Genomic DNA, 22514 nt, shown 5'->3' on the forward strand with positions numbered 1-22514 from the left:
CAGAGAATATTCTTCCTCGTACATCCGCCACGTCACGTGATCCTCCCCTGTGTCTTCTAGATCTATCAACAGATTGAGCAAATGGCTTACAAATTCACATATCTCCTCTCGTGGTAAGGTTTTCCTCAGCATTTTCGTCGTGCCAACTGGAAGATTAAGACAGGCTCAACAGCCCTATCATGTTCTTAAAAAAAAACAGCCCTATCATTGCATTTGTAGCGTGGATAAGCAATAATGGTGAACATTAGACATGATTAATTTAGCGAAATGACGAAATGGGTAGATTATTTGGCGCCATCTAACTAGTTACCAGCTATGCATCGACACCGTAGATGTGAAAAAACACGCACCAAATGTCTAGATCGATATCGACCAACTCACCACCGAACAGTCAGAATCAAAAGCCATCTCTTACCTTCTCTCCTCTCCCTAAAGAAAAGGCCATCCTTTTACTAGTGTCCTTGCTTTTTGCGATGGCATCCATCCATAATCCATTTATCCAAAGTCAATGCGACGCCAGGAGGCGACAGACACGAGCGCGCATCGACCTGGCACTGGCACACCACAGGACAGGAGCCCAGGAAGCTACCTATACCTTGCTAGCTTGGCGTCTTGGCGAAACACCCCCTTGTTGGATCAATCTGCTGTGCTGGTGGTGAGTCAGAGTTAAGAGTTCTAAAAAAAAAAAGAGAGTCAAAGTTAAGAGATCGACCAAGTCGCTAAACAAATGCAGGATAAGACGAGCACCTCAGCATGAGCCGTCGTCCTAATTTGCAATCACCTGCATTTCATCTTCTACTACTATCAGATCCAACCAAACAAGCAAGGGCATCAGATATTCAGATCAGTATATCGATCAGGGGCAATGGACAATGCGCTGATGCATGTGATTCCACTTAGTCATGCGAGTTAACCAACCGGCCGTGTGCGCAATAATGGATTAAACAAGTACTAGTAACAGGAGATTTGTGGCCTAGTTGCCTGAATTTATGCGTGACGCGTCTCCCATTATTGGACTACTTGACGATGATTTATTGTTAAGTTGACGTGTAAAATTATTACTGTAAACTGCCTTTTCTGTAATCTTTATCAGTCGATCTCTGTCTCTCTCTCCGTCCTGCCGTACGTGGTTTCAGAAAAAAAGGAAGGTTGTTGTTGCTATGCTGGATATACAGGATTAGTCATGAAATGAAGGGGAGTTGCAAGTGTTGATCAATTAGTGTGTCGAACCAAATCAACCATGTCATCAGCAGTTCTTGTCTTCTAAGGCCAGTCACAATGGGGGTTTCACTGGTGTGTCATGCACATTTAATAGGGGTAAGACTGAATAAAAAATGATTATTTGCATGAAATGGGGATGAGAGAGAAGGAAAGAGTTTCATCCTGGTGAAACTCGTCAGCGTCGTTTCCAAGTCCTCGGTAACAGAGTGAAACCCCCGTTGAGGCCGATTCGTTTCATTCACCGGATCTCTTGCGTCCGCCTCCGCCGTGCGACCTCTGCATTCTCCCGCGCCGCGCCGGATTTTGGGTACAAATGATCCCAGCAACTTGTATCAATTAAATGCTTTGCTTAGTCTTGGAAACGTCAAAGTGAAACCCCTCCACTGTGGGGATTGTTTCATAAAAGATTTCATTTGAGAGAAGATGGTATAATATTTTGGGTAGCCGTGCAATGACACTAGCCATTGTGACTGGCCTAAAGAATTTTCCTCGTTAATTAATCAAATTAATTAACCCGGCTGTACTTAGTCGAGTGTTAGCCCAAGCCATTCTCAGCCAGCTAGTCCTTTTTCTCCTTTTTTTTTTTCAAAATAAATAGTGCTGTTTGTACGTGCTATGGCTGTTTTGAGGAATAAGCTGCTATTAATTCACGTCTTTTATATGAAATGAACTCGTGATTCTATTTCCAAGAGATATTGCGTTCTCGCGCGTGTTGATCTGACAGCAGCATTGACCCCTCAGTATAATGCAGTTTTTTTATATAAAGAATCGGATGCAACTACCAACAATGGACAATTGGACATAATCACTAAACTAAAGGAGGATCACTCCTGCTACCACATGGACAATAAACAAATTAAAACGGCACTGAAATACCGAATTCAGCTACACACGAAAGAAGAAAATATCTACTCTAGTAGCAACTTGCAAGCTTTAATTCCTTCTCCCTTAATTAACCCTTCCCCTTTATATATATATATATATATATATATATATATATATATATATATATATATATATATATATATATATATATATATATATATATATATATATATATATATATATATATATATATATATATATATATATATATATATATATAAACTGAAACTTGCAATCTCCTCTGCACATATTCTCAGGGTTCAGCCTAAATAAAACCGAGAAAAGAAGGTGCTCCTTTGTGCTCTCGTGATGAATCTGTCGTGTCCATCACGTATAGCAGGAATAAACCAATCGTCTTATCCTTTAACCCGTCGTGGAACAGAATCACGATTTCTTCTTTATTGGACAAACAGAATCGCATACGAAGTGACGACGAAAAGCGGAACCACCAGAACGATCGATGCATCCGCATGATGTGGCTGATACGAATGATATCACTTGACACACTCGACCAACGGCTAGCTAGGCAGCGAGCGGCGATCGACGAGCGCGCGCAAGCAACGGCACAGACGCACGCACGCGTTGCGCGGGCGGATGCTGCAGGAGTTCGCTGCAGATTGGGCGGGCGAAGCCGTGGTAAAAGCTAGTACTACCCACCAGCTGTTCCAAACCATCTGGACGACACCACTTGTCAAGTTGTATTGCCACGATGGCGGCTTTGAACGATTGCACGTACGCGAACGCACAACGTCGACTCGGGCTCTGTTAGTTTTCACGTAAAAACTTTTCACTATGTGACATTGAATGTTTAGACACATGCATAGAGTATTCAATATAAAAAAGACATAATTACATAGATTGTGTGTAAATTGCGAGACGGATTTTTTAAGCCTAATTGCTCCATGATTTGACAATGTGGTGCTACAGTAAACATTTGCTAATGATGGATTAATTAGACTTAATAAATTTATCTCGCAGTTTACAGACGGAATCTATAATTTATTTTATTATTAGTCTATATTTAATACTTCAAATATATGTTCATATATCTGATGTGACACGTCAAAAATTTTCACCTAACATCTGTATGAACACAGAACACAGCCTCGGTCAAAGAGAAAAAACGAGGCACGGAGGGTAAAAAAGGAAAAGGGGAAAAATCGTGGCAGAAAGGACAGGTGAAAAAACGGAAACAGCGCTGTCCTGATGTGTTCGTTCGTTGGTTCGTTCTCGTAGTTGTAGCAGCAGAGGGAAGCGTCTGTCTGCGTCGGGTGCGTGCCTTTGGACCGGAATATCCTGGAGGATAAACCATCCGATCCGCGGGGACGGTGGCAGCAAATTGGCAAATGCGCGCGATGGCTGGCCATGGCGAACGCATCCCCACCCCGAATATTCCCCATTCCCGCTTCCTTCCTTTCTCCAACGACCCACACCCAACACTCGATCCCTTTCCCCTTCCCCCGCCTTGTTATAAATTAGGCTCGGCTCCCGCTTCCTCGCGTCGCGTCGCGTCGCGTCACGTCTCGTTGTTGCATTGCATTGCGCCCACGATCCTCCTATACGCGCGCAGCTAGGACATCCTCCGAATATAATGGCCCAGCTCAAGGCCGCGCGCGTCGCCGACGTCCCCATGGCGCTCGACGTCCTCGCCGCCGGCGCCCCCGCCACCTCCGCCATCCTCGGTACGTACGGATTATTCAATATTCATTGCGTGGCGTCGAGACACCGTGCCGCGGCGGCGTTAGTTATTTCCTTGGTTATGCAGCAGAGGTGGACGCGGCGGGTGCTCGGAGCGCCGCGGCGGGCGGCGGCGGCGGCGGCGGGGGGCAGAGGTTCGCGGTGATCGGGCACCGCGGGAAGGGGATGAACGCGCTGGCGTCGCCCGACCGGCGGATGCAGGAGGTGAAGGAGAACTCGCTCAGGTCGTTCAACGAGGCCGCCCGATTCCCCGTCGACTACGTCGAGTTCGACGTCCAGGTAACGAAAAAAAATTCTTCATCATCCGTCCATCCATGTCCATCCATCCGTCATAGCGGTAACCTGGGTGGGGTTGAGCTGCTCGTGCTAAATTTGGGGGTCCCCGTGGGCGTTCGAGACGAAAAAGCGAGACCAATCAAGGAAAAGGAAAGGAAGAGAGGCAGATGGGGAGATGGGTTCACGTTCACCTGGGTGATGGGACGGGTCGCCGGCTTCCTCTCCTCGATGGCGACGCGTCAGCGCCATGGAGGGCAGAGGAGTGGGGGCGCCGCGTAGCGTAGCGAGCGCTCGCCGCCGCCCGCGGGCGAAACAGAAGAGCCAACGGTGTGGCGACGCGTCGCGGTGAGCTGCTGTTCCGATTCGCGGTGTCACACGTAAGCCCCACGCGCCCGCCCGTTCTCGCTCGCCTTCTTGGGAAATACGAATCGATCGACATAATAATTGCCCTTCTTGGAGAAACTGAAACGCGAATCGAAAATCTCACCGGCACGATTAATTGGAATTTCCCGTTCCGATTCTCCTCGTCACACTGGTGCTGTTTTATAATAAACCTAAATAAAGGGGGGTTGTTGTTCGAATAGCCAGCTTCCAATTGTGAATTTGTGATCTTGGGGCGCGGGGGGGGGGGGGGGGGGGGGAGGGAGTAGTATGAAATTTGGAGATGATTTAAGACATTTAACCACACCGGATTAATTTTTTAATACTCACAGAGACAGAAATACATCCTTTTTCAGCTATATCAAGATTCTTCGTCGAGTACTCCATTTTATACTAGTCACTTTGGTGATGGCCATTTTTACTCCTTTCAGAAATTGTGTTGTCAGATGCCCGGAAACTTTGATGTTTGCAACCCCAATATGTTTAGGATTATCAAAGAGGAACAGGAAGACACTTGGTTTGTCCAAAAACATTTTGATACTAGCATTACTTTAAATGAAAATTAAAATGTCACGTAAACAAATGAAGTAGCTAGGCCGACACAAAGAAATGGTGTATGGAACAAATTATCTCCCAGCTCTTTTAGTAAAATACGAAACGAGTTAGGTTCGCTCACGAGGTAGGTGGCAATGGATATGGGATATGGGATATGGTCCAGTTTACTCCAGTGTCAGCTCAGCTCCGAATCAACACAGTGGGCCTTTGTCGTTTGCTCATACACCCCACCTACGCACTAAAAGAATCTATAAAGTATCTTGTGCTGTAACGCAAACATGGAGCAATTCATAGTGGCGACACTTCAGGAGGAATCATTGTGTCACTGGGCCTGTTTTTGGCTTGGAGCAATGGCTTATCAGCTTGCTCTACTGATTTTGATTCTTGACAGAAACAAGAGATAGGGTAGAATGGGTCATATCTAAACTACACTTATGGTGACACATTCTCGATAAATGTTTCCACACTCAGTTTGCTTAATTACATATGAAACTTAAAATGCTGAAAGAAGATACTGATTTGTTTACTTTTTGTTCTTGTCCTTCTCTCTTTGTCTCTTCAATAATTCGGTGTGCAAAGATGTTGAGAAGAGAACAAACCGTGAATATCAATTTTGCAGGTTACCAAGGATGGGTGCCCAGTCATCTTCCATGATAACTTCATCTTTACTAAAGAAGATGTAAGTTACTTTTCTTTTACTGTATGAATTACAGTAGCTACCTTAAAAATTCAGACAAAAAAGTAACATCATTGAGACTGTCATATAGGCATGGACCATTTCGTGAATCATGTGATATATGGTAAAGAAAAAACTAACCTGTATCCATAATGGCATCCATTTTCAGGGTAAAATTTTAGATAAGCGTGTCACAGACCTTCAGTTGGAAGACTTCCTGCTATATGGCCCACAAAATGAGCAGGGAAAGGTATGCTAGAAACTATTTTTCTCATTTGAACTTTTGGGGATAACTAGAATTGATTTTAACTTTGGAGGATAACTAGAATTGATCTGATCACATATTGGTTGGTTCTGAATTCAGGGTGGAAAACCCTTGCTACGGAAACTGAAAGATGGTCGGATAGTGAATTGGAATGTGCAGTCAGATGACCCTCTTTGCACACTTCAAGAAGCTTTCGAGAAGGTCAATCCTAGATTGGGCTTCAATATTGAGCTCAAATTTGATGACAATCTTGAATACCAGGAGGAAGAGCTCACTTGTATCCTCCAGGCCATCCTGAAGGTATGTGTTAGCATAGTGTTATGGCTATTCAGAAAATTTGCAGATTGATACCTATGGCCAATCTAACAACATCTCACCTTTTATCTGTACTACCTGATCAGGTTGTTTTTGAGTATGCCAAGGATCGGCCTATTATTTTCTCTAGCTTCCAGCCTGACGCTGCACAGGTTATGCGAAAATTGCAAAGCACATACCCTGTAAGTACACTAGTATCTGATGCATTGCAAATTTGCAAGTTCCATAACAGTACTTTTCGTACCATGAACAGTTACTGATCTCCTCATCCCTTGCATCTTCTTCAATCAGGTTTACTTTTTGACTAATGGAGGCACAGAAATCTACGCTGACGTTAGGAGGAACTCATTGGAAGAGGCCATCAAGCTATGCCTCGCCAGCGGCATGCAAGGAATCGTGTCGGAGGCACGAGGAATTTTCAGGCACCCCGCTGCTGTACCAAAGATCAAAGAGGCTAACCTCTCCCTACTGACTTATGGAACACTGAAGTAAGCAGTACAGTTTACGGTTACCTCGAGCACTTTCTTGCATTATATCTGAATTTCAAGTGCTCAAAATCTCCCATCCCTTTTGTGCAGCAACGTACCGGAGGCGGTGTACATGCAACATCTGATGGGGGTGAACGGTGTGATCGTCGACCTAGTGCAGGAGATCACCGAGGCCGTCTCTGAGCTCATCACCGTCCCGGAGCCTGACCTGAACGCCGATAATTTGAGCAATGGGGCAGCAAAAGACGCCGCAACGCCACATTTCTCGCAGTGTGAAATCTCATTCTTGCTGAGGCTCATCCCTGAGCTTGTGCAATAATCGATCCAGTTGCCTTGCTGGTCTGCAGACTTTAGTGACTGATCTGTATACAGGAAGAAGAGGAGAGACCCCTTGTGGAGGGTTACAAGTTTACAAAACTTTTAAATAGGTTGATGTACTAGAGCTAAGCCCTGGTCCTGTTTTTTAATTTGCCCTGGGGACGTTTGGATTCATGATGGATCATGGATGATGCATCCTGTAGCAAGGAGTTGAAACAGTTGTTGTTACTGTTGTATCTGTAAGACTGTAACGACGACCTATTTGGGTGGAGTTGAATTGCAATGCGGAATTTGGCAAGGGCAGCTGTAAAATGTTGAGCTTTGCCAAGATAAATTGTTGCGAGGATTCAAATGGATTTGTGGCAGCAATTTAAATGATCACATATTCCATCTGTTTTTCCGTTGGGGATCACCTGGTAAACATGTGCAAATCTTGCAGGGACGTGTAGGATTACATTACACTTACTTTTCCTGCATAGCTTCAAAGTTGCAATGCTCATCAAGTTCTGATTTTCGGTGCTACGATTATTACTGATGAAGTGATGAGGCCCCACGCCGCAGAACTGTCTGTCCTGAAAAACTGAAAATCGGAAGGAAGATAGCTGGGCCGGGCCGCCATCTGCTGTCCAGCCCATCTGTGCATATGCACGTGCTCTTCAAGGCAGATTGGCAACATCAGATTGATCACTGTCAGTGTCAATGGCTGGGCATACAACACACGACATGTTTAAGCAGTTCGGTCCACTGACAAATAAACCTGTTCAGGAGGCAGACAGAAAATGAAAAAGTTAAAAAAAAACGGCATATAGTTCTCCAAGCGAATTCTCATAAATTCACTTATCCATTATCCTCAAAAGATAAAATATATTACTCTACAAATTCACGCCGTTAAACTACATCTATATAACAAATATAAAATATCCAAAACACTCTTGAAATACTGTATCTTTTAAATTATTTCAAAATTATATATTCAATTTCTAATCCCCTTGTATTCCTTTAATTAAATAAATTATTATTAAATAAACTATTGATGTCTATGGTTCTAAATACGTCACAACACATGATGCCGACATATAATAATTAATATTATGATAATATTTTAAATAATTTCACATCGTATTTTTGGGTGTCAAATATTACTTGACGAATGTACAACGCTACGGAAGCAGACAAAAACCTCTATCGTTTCCATTTTCATTTTATTTTAGAATTGGAACCGGAACTGAAAACAAAGAGAATAGGAATAGGGATGAAAATGGTTCGGAAACGGACAGAAACCACCTTTATCGTTTCCGTTTCTATATTTTTTTCGGAATCGGGAACCCATGATACAAAAACGAAATCAAATATTATCGAATACGAAAATGGAGCGAATACAATAACGGATATTTATCAAAATATAGAAAGCACTTAAAACTGAACTTCTCAAATCAACTAAGAGATGTAGCTCAATATTTTTTTTCTAAAAAAATAAAGCTATTATTCTACATTTTATCAATTAATAATAACACAACTAGTTTTACACTTTACTTTCTTGGAGAAAAAAAAACTATATCCATCTATAACTATAATTATAAGTAGTATGGTCTAATAAAAATAGCAATTACGCAAAAAAAAAATCTAAAGTTCTTGACTACAAAATATCTCTATTTAATTAAGCACCTCAATACATAGTATAAATCTAACCATTTAGAGTAGAGAAGGCTGAAGCTAATTAGTTGTATATGAGAAATACTATGTTAACTGAATTCATTTCCGGAAAGTTTCCGATGGATAGTAGCCTTATTATATTTGTTTCCGTTTCCGAAAGTTTCCGAAAAAATTCTGACCGACATTTTTCATTCCTGAAAACATGTCCGGAATTGGGAAACTTTCCAAACCATTTTCATCCCTAAATACGAACTGGCGCGAATACGGCAACGAAAATTTATGGGAAGAAAAAACCCCTCAAACTTAGCTTCGAACTTTGTCAAGTCCAATTACTGTCTCAGGTCTCAACGGTCAACAGTATATCACAAAACACAATCAATTAGGATGCTAACTTGAATTTGACTGGAGTATTATTATGGTATATGGACTATGGTATGGGCCTTTGTAACTTCGAAAATTCTGAGAAATTGTTTGCAAACCTATTCTGAGTTCCGACGGAAACTGCCTTTATCATATTTGTTTTCGTTTCCGAAAAAATTTCGACCGACAGTTTGTGTTTCCGAACATAGGTTAGGAATCCAAAAAGTTTTCATCCCTAGATGTATGTCATACACCTAGTGATGTGACTATAAGTATACTCCACAGATTAGTTACTGTAAATAAGTTTAGTAAATTAACAGCATTCTCTACTAAAGGTGTCTCACGTGATTATGAATGGTAGGTGTTGAAAACAAAATATAAGCAATAATATGGTGCTATGGAGATTATCGTGGTAGTTTTTTTTTCTTTTAAAAAAATCACTTTGTCTAGGTTTCATATAAATTCTCATTGGTTTGGGACAAAATTTGACTCTTTATGTCACCGAGGGTGTATAAGTAATATAAGTCTATATTTAATTAGATAAAATAGTCATATTAGCTATATTTTTAACAGAAACTATCTTTCATTAATATATCATAAAAATTATCTATAGCATACAGGAAAAAATATTACTTAAAATTTAGAAAATCCAAAAATAAGGTATGGTAAATATTGCATAGGAAAGAATGAGACGTAGTACAAATAGATACGAACAAACTCTACTATCGTGACAATTTTTGTGTTTTAAGTAATATGCCCAAACCAATTATTTACAAAAACATGTTTAACATAGAGTCAAAGAATATTTCGAAAATATTATCAACATAATCATTTGTAGTAAAAATTAAACAAGGTTCCTGTGCATATGCGTGGGCTACCCTCCTAGTTATAGTAAAAAGCGTAAAATTTAGAAGATTGAGAAGCGTGCCCATAATAATTTAGTGCTATTAGTGTTTATTTGTTGCATGGTGATTGGTGAAGAGATTCTAGTGTTATAACTTGTTTTTTTAAATGCTCTATAATAATTATCGGCTAATATATAGCCTTTTACACATCAAGAAGATTAAATTTTAGAAAATTATAACTAGTTTTGTCAAAGCTATTATTTTTCTACAAGTCTAGCTCGTCATTTACAAAGCTGCAACAATAATACACGATATTATAATCAGGGGCGGAGCTAGAGCGAAACAGAGCGTAGTGCCACTTGTTTAATTTACTTTACTTTAGATCAAGTTTAAGCTGATACGGGTGTCTAAGTTTGTATTGAGGGGGTGCATACATGGTGAAAATAGATGAGGTATAGCTAAAAAATTTTCTTGACCGAGTTCCTGGGCACCCCCTAACATATACTAGCTCCGCTCCTGATTATAATAAAATTGTAACTTTGTCTCCCTCAGAAATTTGGATCCACCTGTCACACATATATACTTCCAATACTCTCATTGTTTCTACTTAGCCCCACCTGTCAAATATGCATATAGGGACACTATGGTAAGGCTATAGTATAAGTGATAGTTAAATTAAATAATTACACTTTTCTCAAGTAAACAACAAAGTCAAATCATATGATTATGCTTGAAACGTGAACGGAGAGGGACTTAGCTCATATACAGTACTGCTGCTGCCGTAGAAGGCCTCCACCTTTTGCTCTATATAAATCATTTGTCGCTAAAATTTAAATTTTGAAAATTTTCATCGAAGTTTTTTTTAAATCGCTGCTAAATTTGACATTTATATCACTAAAACCATCTATATAAAAAATTACTCATAAATTATTTTTTTAATAAGCCATACGATATATTATTAGCTTAATTATGGCCAAATGATGTGAGCCGTAGTCGCAATCATATGAGCCACGGTACTGCAGAACAGAAGATCTCATTCTAACAAAGAGGTTTATCAGCATCGTCCTCGACGCGGGACACAACGTGCCAAAAGCATTGCCTATTGGCTTCCTTTCTTAAGAGCACCCGAAAAAAACTCATCTGCTCGGGCGTTTGATAGTCGGTCCATTTTTATCCGTCTCTTTTTACATCCAAAACGTCACATCAACACTATTACTAATATTCATGTCCAACTTTAACAAAGCTTTTAGCACTTTTTTCTCCTAAACTATTTATTCAATATACGATCCGATCATACCATTGTATTTGTTGCAATTGAATATTTATAACAAGATCTCATATGATTATATTTCGATAAAAATATTTGTTTTCCAATTTTTTGTTGCAGTAGATTTTTTAAATGTTGCAGTAAGTATATTACGATGTTTCACTACATCATTTGTAATGTTGCATGTGGTGTTCTTTGGGTGTTCCAGAAAGTATTTTGTGATGTTTCAGAAGGTATTTCACTAGCTCTATAAAAAAATTAGAATATTGCATGTGGTGTTCTTTGTATATTTCAACAGATATTTTATGATGTTTCATTAAGTTATTAAAATGTTGCAAGTGGTGTTATTTGGATGTTTCACTAAATCATTTATAACGTTGCACGTGTTGTTCTCGATGTTTCAGCATGTATTCTGTAATGTTTCAACAACTACAACTTAATGTTTCATATATAATATAAAAATATTTCAATTAGTAATATAATTATGTTATTTTTGTTCATCCTAATAATGTGAGATCTCTTTGTTAAGATTTAATTGCAACAAATCCAACGGTGCAATTGGATCACACATCAAATAAGTATTTTGTGAAAAAAATGATTTAAAATTTGCTATTAAGGGAATATGAGGAGAGAGAAAGGGGTGCGAGGATGTTCCATGTACATGACACGTGGAAGAGATAAATAGTTCCATGCCTGTGAAGGTTCCCGGAGAGAAATAGTTACATACATGCTTACTGACGGCGCCTGTTTTTTTTTAATAAAAAACAAATGCTTGATATGTAGTCTTGTCAAGGGTGAGAGGCTAAATGGTAAGAAAGAAAAGAAGGAAGGAAACAATCACAAAAAGGGAGAAAAGAAAAAGAAAAGACAAAAGCAATAAAATTCGCAAAAAGCCACCACCTCCACCTTGTTTGAGCAGATCAACACACCACATGCGAGTACGTGACGATGTCCCCTCTCCCCTCCTTCACCTCCGGTGAATGGCGTCCCGTATCGCCGCCCGCCACCTCCTCCGCCGCCCTGCGACGGTAATCCGGCATCCCTCCCCCCTCTTCTTACGCATGACGCGTAAAATGTATATGGGGGATTTAATGCGATGGGGCCTGACTCGTTATGAGTCTCGTTGTTGGGGTTGATTTTGGGGCTGGATTTAATTTGTTGTCCCGATGGTGGTTTGGTGCTCTTTCCATCGCCTCTCCGTTCATTTTTCTTCTGTGTTATTAGGATGGTAAGAATGCGATTTTTTCTAGTTGGTTGTTGTTGATCAGGACGGTAGAGGATGCTTAAACTGTGAAATTCGAGGAGATTGCAAATTTTATTTTTTGTTTGCTCGATCATGCGGTTTGGTCTGATTGTGTCGTTGCCATGCTGTAGAAAAAAAAACTGGAGAGAGCATGGTAGCTTCTGGAGTCGATTCAGAATTTTTTCACGCGGACAGTTAGCGATAGCAAAAGCACAGGAACTTTTGTGTGCAATCATGTTGAGGTGATATGCTGGCTCCCTTGATCATTGATTACCTGTTGATTTTTTTAAAATAAATTAAGGAATATAGATTTATTCCGGCCACCGCATAAGAAATGGATTGCCTGTTGATGATTGCCTCAACTGCATGATCATTACATATTAATTTAAACATTTTGTGAATTAGAATGTGATTCTAGTAAATCTTCACGCGAGTTTAATCTTCCTACTCGATGAACAGGGACAATGGGAACAAGTCTTGGTGTGTGTCACTGTGTCTGTTGAACATCTTCATATTAGTTTGTCATTTGGTTTCAGTCGCGCTAGCTACCACCGCATCACCAAATATGAGCTAATTAGATCCATGTCATCGTAAATATGCCATATTGAAAAAAATACCACTACTATTTATAAAATCGGATAGATACCACTGCAATCTTCTAAAATTAGAACCATACCACTCCATTACAATTCCCGTCGTCTCTGTCACATTTTCTGTTAGATCGAGCAGCAGCTGGCTGTCTCCCGGCCCTCCGGCGCCGTCCGCCGCGGCCAACGGAGCGGCAGTTCACGTGGGCGCAGAGCTAGGCGTCGATGCAGGGGACGTGGAACGCGAGGCCGCACTCGGGGAGTAGGCGGAGGAGCTCGCCGTCGCGGAACTCGCCGAGGCAGACGGGGCAGTCGGTGGCACCGAGCATGCCGGCGCCGTACGTCGCGGTACCGCGTGAGGGCAATGGATTCGATCGCGGCCTCATCGAGCTGCTGCTGCTGGTGCTGGTGCCTACGGTGGATGAAGCAGTAGATTTTTTGAACGATGATGAAGCAGTAGATGGACGTGTTCGGGGTGCGGCGACACGACGGCGCCGCCCTTGCCGTTGCTGGCCGTCGTAAGCAGCTGCATCGTCGCCGCCTCTACTGCGCCCCGCCGCGGCGGCCGCCGGCGTCCACCGTGCGCATCATCCACCGCCCAGGAAGCCCTTCGCCCAGCGCCGGAGGCACCATCCCCCGGACGCGCGTGAGCAGCTCGACCACCGGAGTCGAAGCCGATGAGGCGCACGCGACAAAACGGAGAAGATGATGGGGAGCTGGCGCGACGGCCGGCACGGGCGGAGGACAGGCCGGCGGCAGTCGTGGCTGGGCCTGGCGGGGTTCGCGGTGGAACGGAGTCGTCGGACGCGCGCGCGGAAGCGAGGGGGGAGGGCGGCAGACGCGGACGCCTCCGTGCCGGCGACGACGAGGAGCAGGAGAAGGCGCCGGCGCCGCCCGTCGCCGTCGCCGAGCTATGCCGCCGAGGAAGTGCCCGCCGCCTCCGGCCAAGGCGCCGGAAGCCCCACCGTCACCAAGTTCCCTCACCGCCGAGCTCCTTCGCCGCCGCCGAGCTCCCTCGTCGTCATCGTGCTTGTCTTAGGAGAGATCGATCTCGATCTCTTCGGCCAGGCCGTTCGTCATCGTCGTCGTCAAGCAGCACAGCAGCCGCCGATCTTGGGCCATCTTCCTCGCCATCAGGTCATGTCCCTGGTCCCGGTCTTGAGCTCCTCGTCGCCGGCGTCCCCGACATCTGCTCCGGCCCCGCCGTCCTCACCGGCTGGGCCACCACCGCCAGGGCTCGACTCCGACGCGACCGTGTGGGCTCGCCTCCGCCGGCACGGCGCCCGCCACCCGCCTGGACACCTGCTCGGGCTGCTCCTCCGCCGCTGCCATCACCTCCAGTTTGCTCCTTGTTACGGTTGCGTGGTCTCGGAGATGGCACAGGAGTACAGGACGGCAACGATAGAAATAACGGGGGATGACCGGAAAAATGGATGGAAAATACGACGGATTGGCACGGTTCTAATTTTCCTAAATTCTAGTGGCATCTAGCCGATATCGCGAATAGTAGTGATATTTTTTTAATTTGACATATTTGTATTGGCATGGATCCAATTAACCCATCAAATATTGTTCTTCAAACCTGAGTTTTCCACTTGTAAGTAGTATAGCATACTACCTTGATTATTTTTCACTAGCATATTACCTGTACATTGCAATGGGATTTTAATTATTTAAAATTATCATTAAAATATTATTAGCATATCTTAATTGTTATTGTTAATCACATGTTGACCTTTTCTTTATCATACTAATATTTTTTCTTCCAAAAAAGTAGAGTGATGGTGGGAGTAGTTAACATGTCGGCCCTTTAGCCCCATATGTTTTTTTCCTTAAAAGAAAAATTAAGAGTTGGTAGTAGGAGTGATGGCTCTTTTATAAGTAAGAATAGATAATAGGCTTAAATGGTTCGAACTGAAAAATCAGCCAACCAGCCAGCCCATACGTAGAGAGAGAAACAACCCAATCTAATCTAATCCTAATCTAATCCCCATCCGGGCAGGCATCCACGGATGTTTGGTTGATGCCTAACCTTGCTATAACTAAGTATAGGCTAGTTAAGGCATGGTGGCACAAGTGTGGCTTAGAAATAGTTGGCCATAAGTGTAGCATGCTTAGCTCAAAATTTGAGAGTATGACATGTGGGTCCCAAGGCTAAGAAATTGTGGCATGGCATAATTGCGGTAGCGAAAGAAACACATACCTAAGATATTGTGGCATAACTAAAGTGTGGCGTGCCAATGTGTGGCAACCAACCAAACACGCTTGCTGCTCGCTGACGCGCTTTCCATTGGCGCTTTGCTCACGCCCCCTGCGCTGCACAGTGGTGCCTCCACCCACCTTCGTCTATTACTCATGGCATGCTAGCGCGCGGCACAATAGATGTGGTCCAGGTGGTCTTTCCCTTTCTCGTTTTTGCGGTAAGGAGAGTTCCTTTTCCTTTTCTAAATAAGGATTATATTTTTGGGCCTTTGAGCACTTGAGCTAGCGTGTAGCACTCATAAATCTTGGGGGCTTTGGATTTGGATGTTAGATGTATTTTCTTTCTTTTTTTTGGGGGGGGGGGGTGGGGGGCGGTTCAGTTAACTCAGAAATCGTGGTGTCGTGCGGCAACCTCATCAGCGCTTGCTCGATGGATGACAGACGAGGAAAAGGATTGGAGGTGGACATCAGGGGAACGAAGTAGACTCCTGTTTGGGCCTTCAACATGTGCTATACGAAACACAAGCTGGGAAGGCGTTTTGTTGACGAATGAAATCATAATTGTGACAAACAGAAAATTACAAATTTTTTAAGTAGGTTAGATTAGATTTTATGGGGGAAATTTTGGTTTTGCCATTGAATTCTCTAATTGACAATTTAACATGCAAACCCAGTACCCCCTGGCAGTGAGATATTCATTGTGCTGAAATAAGGTGAGGGGCTAAGGCCGGCACTACTGGGTAGCAGATATAAGTTACTTGTTTACCCATTATCCTTTTGTTCCCACAAGCATATACGGTTTATGTTCCTTCATTTACTTTTGCTTATACTTGGTTTGTCTTTCTAACGGATCTGGTTCACTTGCAGACATTATGCTTCTTACGGAGTTATAAACATGTCAGACATTTCAGCACTAAGCTACTTGAAGGTTAGAAACTCAACATTTGTTAGTTTGGAATCCTGACAACCTCTTAGTTTGTTCAAACCTTTATTTTAGGTGTTCATGGATGCTCACTGCCAACTTGGTAATGATCAGAGCGAGCAAACTTCATTGTCATTGTGTGCCTGTGCTGTAAAAGTTGATTATTTGGCACATCCTTGCTCTCTATGGTTTGGAATTGTCACTACACTTTACTAAATTCATAGTTCTTAACAAAAATGTGGCATGTAATTCATATGTAGCGGACGATATTTCCTTTCAAATGCTTCTCCTTATCAACCTTGGACTAGATCATTTGCTTCAAAGAATGGTAAGGTACAGAAACCCTATAGATGATATAATGTTTACAAATTTCTACCAGTTAAATGCTTAATCAATTTTTTTCTTCCTTTAAGGTGACTTGGTTGATGCTGTTGTTCCCTTCATGGGTGAATCCATAACCGATGGAACCCTTGCCACCTTCTTAAAGAGTACGCATCTATCTATATGCAATTTGAGTGGTCAAACTTCTTTGTATTCACATGCTATCTGATACAGAACCTGGTGATAGAGTTGAAGCTGATGAACCCATAGCTCAGATCGAAACTGATAAGGTGATTCTGTGCACTGTTTATTCTTGTTTTCAACTTCTAAGCTATTGTTGCTATCTTTTGCAAAATTGTTTTCAGAAAATGAAATACCCTTTTATTTCAGGTTACGATGGATGTTGCTAGTCCAGAAGCTGGGATAATTGAAAAGGTAACAAAGAGCCTTCCCCTGATTTGTTATTTCCATATTTGCTAAATATGATTCTTTAGTAGATTACTTTTCTAACCACATCAATGCATTACAGTTCGTTGCGAGTGAAGGTGGCATTGTTACTCCAGGTGTCAAAGTTGCTATCATATCTAAGTCTGCTGCTCAAAGCAAGACACATACACAATCATCTGAAGATACCTCCCAGAAGCATAGCACAAAACCACCTTCTACAAAGGAAAACAAGGTTGAGGCTAAACCACCAAAAGTAGAGTCCAGCACAACACACGAATCAAAACTAACTTCCTCTTCAGAACCACAACTCCCTCCTAAGGAAAGAGAGAGACGGGTAAGGCCATATCCATCACTTAGTTACAGTACATCATGATAAGATATACTATGTTACTTCATATTCTTGACTCTTGCGGTTGCATACATTTTGTCACCATCAAAATGCAGGTGCCAATGCCAAGGCTTAGGAAGCGTATCGCAAATCGTTTGAAGGATTCTCAGAACACTTTTGCAATGCTAATTACATTCAATGAAGTTGACATGTAAGTGCATCATTAGTTGGATTGCTTATTTCTTGTACGTCTGCTTGGTTAATGTAATGCATAAGCTGCTGGCTTTTGGCCAATTTAAGATAACGGGAATAAGCTATTCATCCTAGCGCGCAATAATACTCCAATAGCTATAGTATTGGTTCTTGTTCATGCCAATAAGTTAACGTGATTATTGTGTAAATGAAACATCAGACTACTATGTTTAGTTGAGGACTAGCATCAATGCACCTCATATATTTATGTGCTAGAAGAAACGGATTATCAATGGAGTTTGAATCTATATGGCTATTTCCTGCATATGTTACATCACCTTTTTATTTACTATAACTTTCAGTGTATACAAGGATAAATTTGCTTTGTGACATTCATCTTGTTGCTTTCACTTTTCTATATCTGTTTCAACATCATATGTACTGTGATGTAGGACTAACCTAATGAAGCTACTTTCCGATTATAAAGATCAGTTTGTTGAGAAGCATGGTGTCAAATTGGGCTTAATGTCTTGCTTTGTGAAGGTAATGTTTACCCCTTTTTTTCTTCTTCTTAATATAATGATACACATCTCTCTCGCGTGTTCGAGAAAAAAAAAACGCAATCTTATGAGATACTTAAACCATAATTGTGGCAATTGTGTGGGTTGTACTAAAAACCCACTTGCTTTTGCAGGCTGCTGTTTCTGCGCTTCAAAACCAACCAATTGTTAATGCTGTCATTGATGGTGATGACATCATCTACAGGGAGTACATTGACATCAGTGTTGCTGTTGGAACTTCCAAGGTATCGCCACCTGTTTTTCTTTATGTTGACTGCCCTAACTATTATTTTATGCAATCTGTTGTAATGATGTGACATGTCATTTGTTTTAGGGTCTTGTGGTGCTTGTTATCCACGATATAGATGCAATGAATTTTGCTGACATAGAGAAGGGTATAAACAACCTTGCAAAGAAGGCAACTGAGGGGGCACAGTCCATCAACAATATGGCAGGAGGGACCTTTACCATCTCAAATGGTGGTGTTTATGGAAGCCTTATCAGTACACCTATCATTAATTCTCCACAGGTGCTCACTTGTTTTTTTTTGCTGCCTTGTAATTTTGTTTGTAAGTTCCCTCTAACACGAGCTTTATCTAATGTAGTCATCAATCCTCGGAATGCATTCCATTGTTCAACGTCTTGTGGTTGTGAATGGCAGTGTCCTTGCAAGGCCAATGATGTACCTTGCACTAATGTATGACCATAGGCTGATCGATGGTAGGGAAGCTGTTCTCTTCTTGCGCCGTATCAAGGATGTGGTTGAAGATCCACGAAGGTTGCTCCTTGACATATAGTTCCATGCATCATAGATGGCCTACAAATTTCACTCGTTTCAAAATAATTGCATGAAAAAGTTGACTCATGTCATGCTTGCTTATCCCCAAAAAAAATAGATGGTTGCAGGCCTTTAGACTTGTACAAGAGGGCATTTCTTTCTTTCTTTCTTTTGTTGAGGTATTACATTTTAGGAAGATGTTCTCTAATGTTTTAATTTTACTAGAGAGAAAGACGATTACTATTTAGGTCAAATAGAAGCTTTGGAGCCACATTCTACTGAACTTTTGGCACACAATTGTGAAAATGAAATGGCAACCAAACATGCTTTTATACTCCTTGAAGTTTGCCTAACTAGCTTGTATAGGCGGAATTGGTCTCCACAGGATGTGCGGGTTGGCACAATAATATTAAATATCTGTTAACTTGTGATTCTCATTGGTTTCTACGATAGCCACAACAAGTTGAAAGAGGCCACAACAAGTTTGTATACAATAACATCATCTGCATTTCCTTCGTTACATGTTTCCACTAAAACCAATAGCACAAATTTCTCCGTATTTTGTTCTGCGTTGCCGTCATTTTTTGTGTTTGGTGTATTTTAGTAGTTGGATATCAGGTATTGTAAAGTTTATGAGTTCTATGGGTTAAACCTCACTGATGCAATGTTGCATAGTGCTAATTTCCAATTCCATGTGGCGTGCCATATGATTGTGAACAATCAGACAATTTCCCCTAGCAAAACCATTAAAAACCTCACCCTCCATGTACTTCAACAAAATGTGCAAAACAACATGAGATGACTACTGCGTCAGCACAACGATTCTTACACAGGTTGCTCACAGAGAAAATGACGGCTTGTTGTTATAAATTGTAACCAACAGTTAATTTTTTTCACTAAGTGAAAACAATATGTGTTTGAGAGAACTCACCAGAACTTTGATAAACTACTAGGCTAAACCTCTACACTAGCCTTTTCTACATTATACTAAACCAGCATTCTCCTATTGCAAACTCAGAACTCCAAAGTCACAGCTGCAGCAGACGCAACCACCCCTTGGTGACCTGGACTGAGACTCGGGACTAACTCATGGTGTAAAGCTATACATATTTTTCGATTTCCCACACGATATTCCATCTTCATTTATCTAGCAAGTTGTCGATATCAGTTGTTCCAATGAGATGCTTCTTGATCTTACCAAGGCTGCAGAAGTGCTTCTCCCTTGTGTTAATAGGTACAACCTCTTGAACAAATTCGCACTTCATACCAGCTGAAACCTGTACATTTAATTTATGTTAGATGTGTCGGGAAGAATCAAAAGTCTATAAATGGATACGCAGCAGATATTTCACTAATTACATCAAACAGTGCATCTCCGAGCTTTATCTTCATTTTACCACTATTGCACACAAGTATCTTCCCCATGAGGCCACTTGGAAGCTCATACAGTCTACAACCTTGGATTGACTCATGCCTCCTCTTTTGATCACTCCAATCTAATGCTGTAGTAGTTGAATTTTAAATTGCATGTCTGTGGAGTGATATATTTCATATTAATTTATCTTACTAATTTTTAAATATTTTTTTAACTATTTAGGTGACATGCATGAAACAAGGGGATATCCTCCCCTCGAGGGATGAAAACAATTTCCCCATCTCTCCCCCTTTCCGGCGGCTCCATCGACTACCCAAGAGGGACGGGGAGGCTACCCGTACGTATCGATCTGGCAGGGCACCGCTGCTACCCCTCGTCCCCGCGGTGTGGCCTCACCCTCCGCATCTATGGCCAGTGCGGTGGTGCTCGGTAAAGTGGAGCAGTGCACGTACGCATCGGTTGCGGCGGTCATGTTGCTCCTCTTCTTCATGTCGTCGGTGGAAGCCAGGGGTGACACCAACGACATGTACAAGCTGTGCGCGGACATGGCGATGCAGCGTGGGGATGAGGAAGAGTGGGCCGCCGGTGAGGATATTGGCCATGATGCTGCCGAGCAACCACCTATCAACGAGGAAGTCATACTCCCGTGACCCCAGGATGAGCTCTAGCACGCGGTACGATAGCGTGACCTTTGGTGATGTGTATAGCGGTGCTCCGGCCTTGGTGACGAGCTACGTGCCGAAGTCGCTGATCTTGAGGTCGTCGTGGGGGCTGACGGCGATGTTGTCCGGCTTGAGGTTCCGTTGCATGATCCCTGCTATGTGCATTGCTGTGGCACCGTCGAGGAGCTGCCACATCAGTTGTCGCACCGCTCCTCCTGCACGACACGCACAAGGCTTGACCTGTTGATGTACTCCGTCACGACATAGCAACACGGGCAAGCTCTGCCATCGCCACCCCTCTTCATCTCTCTGTGTGTCGTGGGATGCTCAACAAGGTACGGGTGGCCCTGGCACGCCTCGAGGCACCGTGGCTCGCGAAAGCACTCCACCTCACCGTAGTTGATCCCTCTATGGAGGCACTTCACGGCGGGTTTCCCTAGTCCTCGGGTCCTGCACCCTATGCACCACACCCTCGACTTCCTCCCGATCTTGTCGAGGCACTTGTAGTGCTTCATGGTGGGTGGCCACAATGACGGGTGTCAAGGGGGGAGGGGGGTCCCTTGGACAGCGGGGAGTGGAGACCCCTCCCCGAGAGTGAAGAGTCGACCAGGGGGTTAGTAGGCGAGCGGTGCGAGGTATCTACGATCACAGCGGTTTCACGGGGCTCGGCCGCCCCGCGAGAAGGAGGCAGGAGGTTATACAGGTTTAGGCTACCCAGAGGTGTAATACCCTACTCTTGTGTTGGTGTTTTTTGTTTTCTCTAGATCAGCTAAATACAAGAGAGGCCTTTTCAGGCTACAAAGCGAAATAACTGACATAGCAGAAAGCAACCCTTCATCTGTATCTATTACCCTTCCTTTTATATTCCAAGGAGGGGCTCACATTATTACAAATCTACTCTTAGTCTTGTCTCATCAGCCGTCTTGTCGTTGCCAGCTGGTTCCCTTATGCAACCCTCAAGAAACCCATCAAGTCTTACGGTTCATATTACCCCGGGCTCCCAGGCTTCGTTTGAGACAGTTGGGCCTCCGCCAGTGTGCTCACCACGTGGTGCGTGGTGGGCCCGACGAGGCCCGACCTGCCCGAAACAGTGCCACATTTGCTTCTCTGCCCATTTGGCTAAATCAAGTGGTGCGGGGCATGTGCGGCGTGTGTCCCAGGCGCCACCGTCCAAAGTGACTCAACGCTGGCGTCTTGTCCACGTCCTTTCAACTTAGACTGGCCAGGGATCCCCCTATAATCCTGTTTCATTTATGGCGGGGCGTGCTGCCTTACAACTAATTGTGGAGCACGCCCAACTTCCCAGAAGTTTCTGAGGTCGCGTCCTATTGCGCTTAAAGAAGGTTTATTATTCCTTGATGAGTTTCTCGAAGGCGTCGTTGACGAAAGAATATCTTGAGATTGTGTGTCTTGTACCTTCTGTCGCCCCTCTGAGTAGAGGGGCGCGAGCTATACAAGGTCCAAGGTGAGCCCTGGGCCCGAGGCAAGGCCGGGCCCGAAGCACACCTTGGATCACGCCTTTATGCTTGGCAAGCCTCGTCACCCTTCTTCCTTGAGCAACGTGTGACTTGTAGGGGCTAAGGCGAGCTCAGGGCCCAGAGCTAGGCCGAGCCCGAGGCAGATCTTATCTCATCCTCTTAAGATATAGATCTTGCATGTTTTTACGCCCTCTTGCCGAGGATTGTAGAATCTGC

At 43.1% G+C, this 22514-nt stretch overlaps 2 protein-coding genes, 1 long non-coding RNA gene and 1 pseudogene across 4 annotated transcripts; 3 read left to right on the forward strand and 1 right to left on the reverse strand.

Moving 5' to 3' along the window:
* Window positions 1-3547: 3547 nt before the first annotated feature.
* LOC4329468 (glycerophosphodiester phosphodiesterase GDPD1, chloroplastic) lies at window positions 3548-7376 on the forward strand. Of its 2 annotated transcripts, none has more exons than XM_015767065.3 (8): window positions 3548-3788; window positions 3875-4083; window positions 5636-5695; window positions 5862-5942; window positions 6057-6257; window positions 6359-6454; window positions 6564-6760; window positions 6851-7376. In XM_015767065.3, exons 1-8 carry the CDS (start codon window positions 3698-3700, stop codon window positions 7077-7079), a joined length of 1164 nt encoding a protein of 387 aa, XP_015622551.1. In that variant the 5' UTR covers window positions 3548-3697; the 3' UTR covers window positions 7080-7376. The 2 variants fall into 2 exon arrangements, with proteins under 2 accessions (XP_015622551.1, XP_015622550.1); XM_015767064.3 differs by having other exon boundaries at window positions 3552-3788; window positions 3872-4083.
* Window positions 7377-12145: 4769 nt separating this feature from the next.
* Window positions 12146-16473, forward strand: LOC136355040 (uncharacterized). The gene is made up of 3 exons (XR_010739084.1): window positions 12146-12231; window positions 16103-16163; window positions 16233-16473. It is a non-coding gene; the product is annotated as an uncharacterized lncRNA (long non-coding RNA).
* A 395-nt stretch (window positions 16474-16868) lies between these two features.
* Window positions 16869-19117, forward strand: LOC9266803 (dihydrolipoyllysine-residue succinyltransferase component of 2-oxoglutarate dehydrogenase complex 1, mitochondrial). The gene is made up of 7 exons (XM_026023559.2): window positions 16869-16913; window positions 17008-17259; window positions 17370-17464; window positions 17898-17988; window positions 18140-18250; window positions 18340-18534; window positions 18611-19117. The coding sequence occupies exons 1-7, from the start codon at window positions 16875-16877 to the stop codon at window positions 18800-18802; spliced, it is 975 nt and encodes a 324-aa protein (XP_025879344.2). The 5' UTR covers window positions 16869-16874; the 3' UTR covers window positions 18803-19117.
* An 805-nt stretch (window positions 19118-19922) lies between these two features.
* On the reverse strand, window positions 19923-21335 carry LOC136355258 (putative cyclin-dependent kinase F-2; annotated as a pseudogene).
* Window positions 21336-22514: the final 1179 nt, after the last annotated feature.

The sequence above is a fragment of the Oryza sativa genome, chromosome 2 (assembly GCF_034140825.1).
Source record: "Oryza sativa Japonica Group chromosome 2, ASM3414082v1".
Taxonomy (NCBI): Eukaryota; Viridiplantae; Streptophyta; class Magnoliopsida; order Poales; family Poaceae; genus Oryza; species Oryza sativa.

Coding starts and splice junctions, on each gene's coding strand:
- LOC4329468 (XM_015767064.3), top strand. CDS start 3,698: ATGGCCCAGCTCAAGGCCGCGCGCGTCGCCGACGTCCCCATGGCGCTC. Junction 4,084..5,635: donor ACGTCGAGTTCGACGTCCAG/GTAACGAAAAAA, acceptor TCAATTTTGCAG/GTTACCAAGGATGGGTGCCC. Junction 5,696..5,861: donor TCATCTTTACTAAAGAAGAT/GTAAGTTACTTT, acceptor ATCCATTTTCAG/GGTAAAATTTTAGATAAGCG.
- LOC9266803 (XM_026023559.2), top strand. CDS start 16,875: ATGGATGTTGCTAGTCCAGAAGCTGGGATAATTGAAAAG. Junction 17,989..18,139: donor TAATGTCTTGCTTTGTGAAG/GTAATGTTTACC, acceptor TTGCTTTTGCAG/GCTGCTGTTTCTGCGCTTCA. Junction 18,535..18,610: donor CTATCATTAATTCTCCACAG/GTGCTCACTTGT, acceptor TATCTAATGTAG/TCATCAATCCTCGGAATGCA.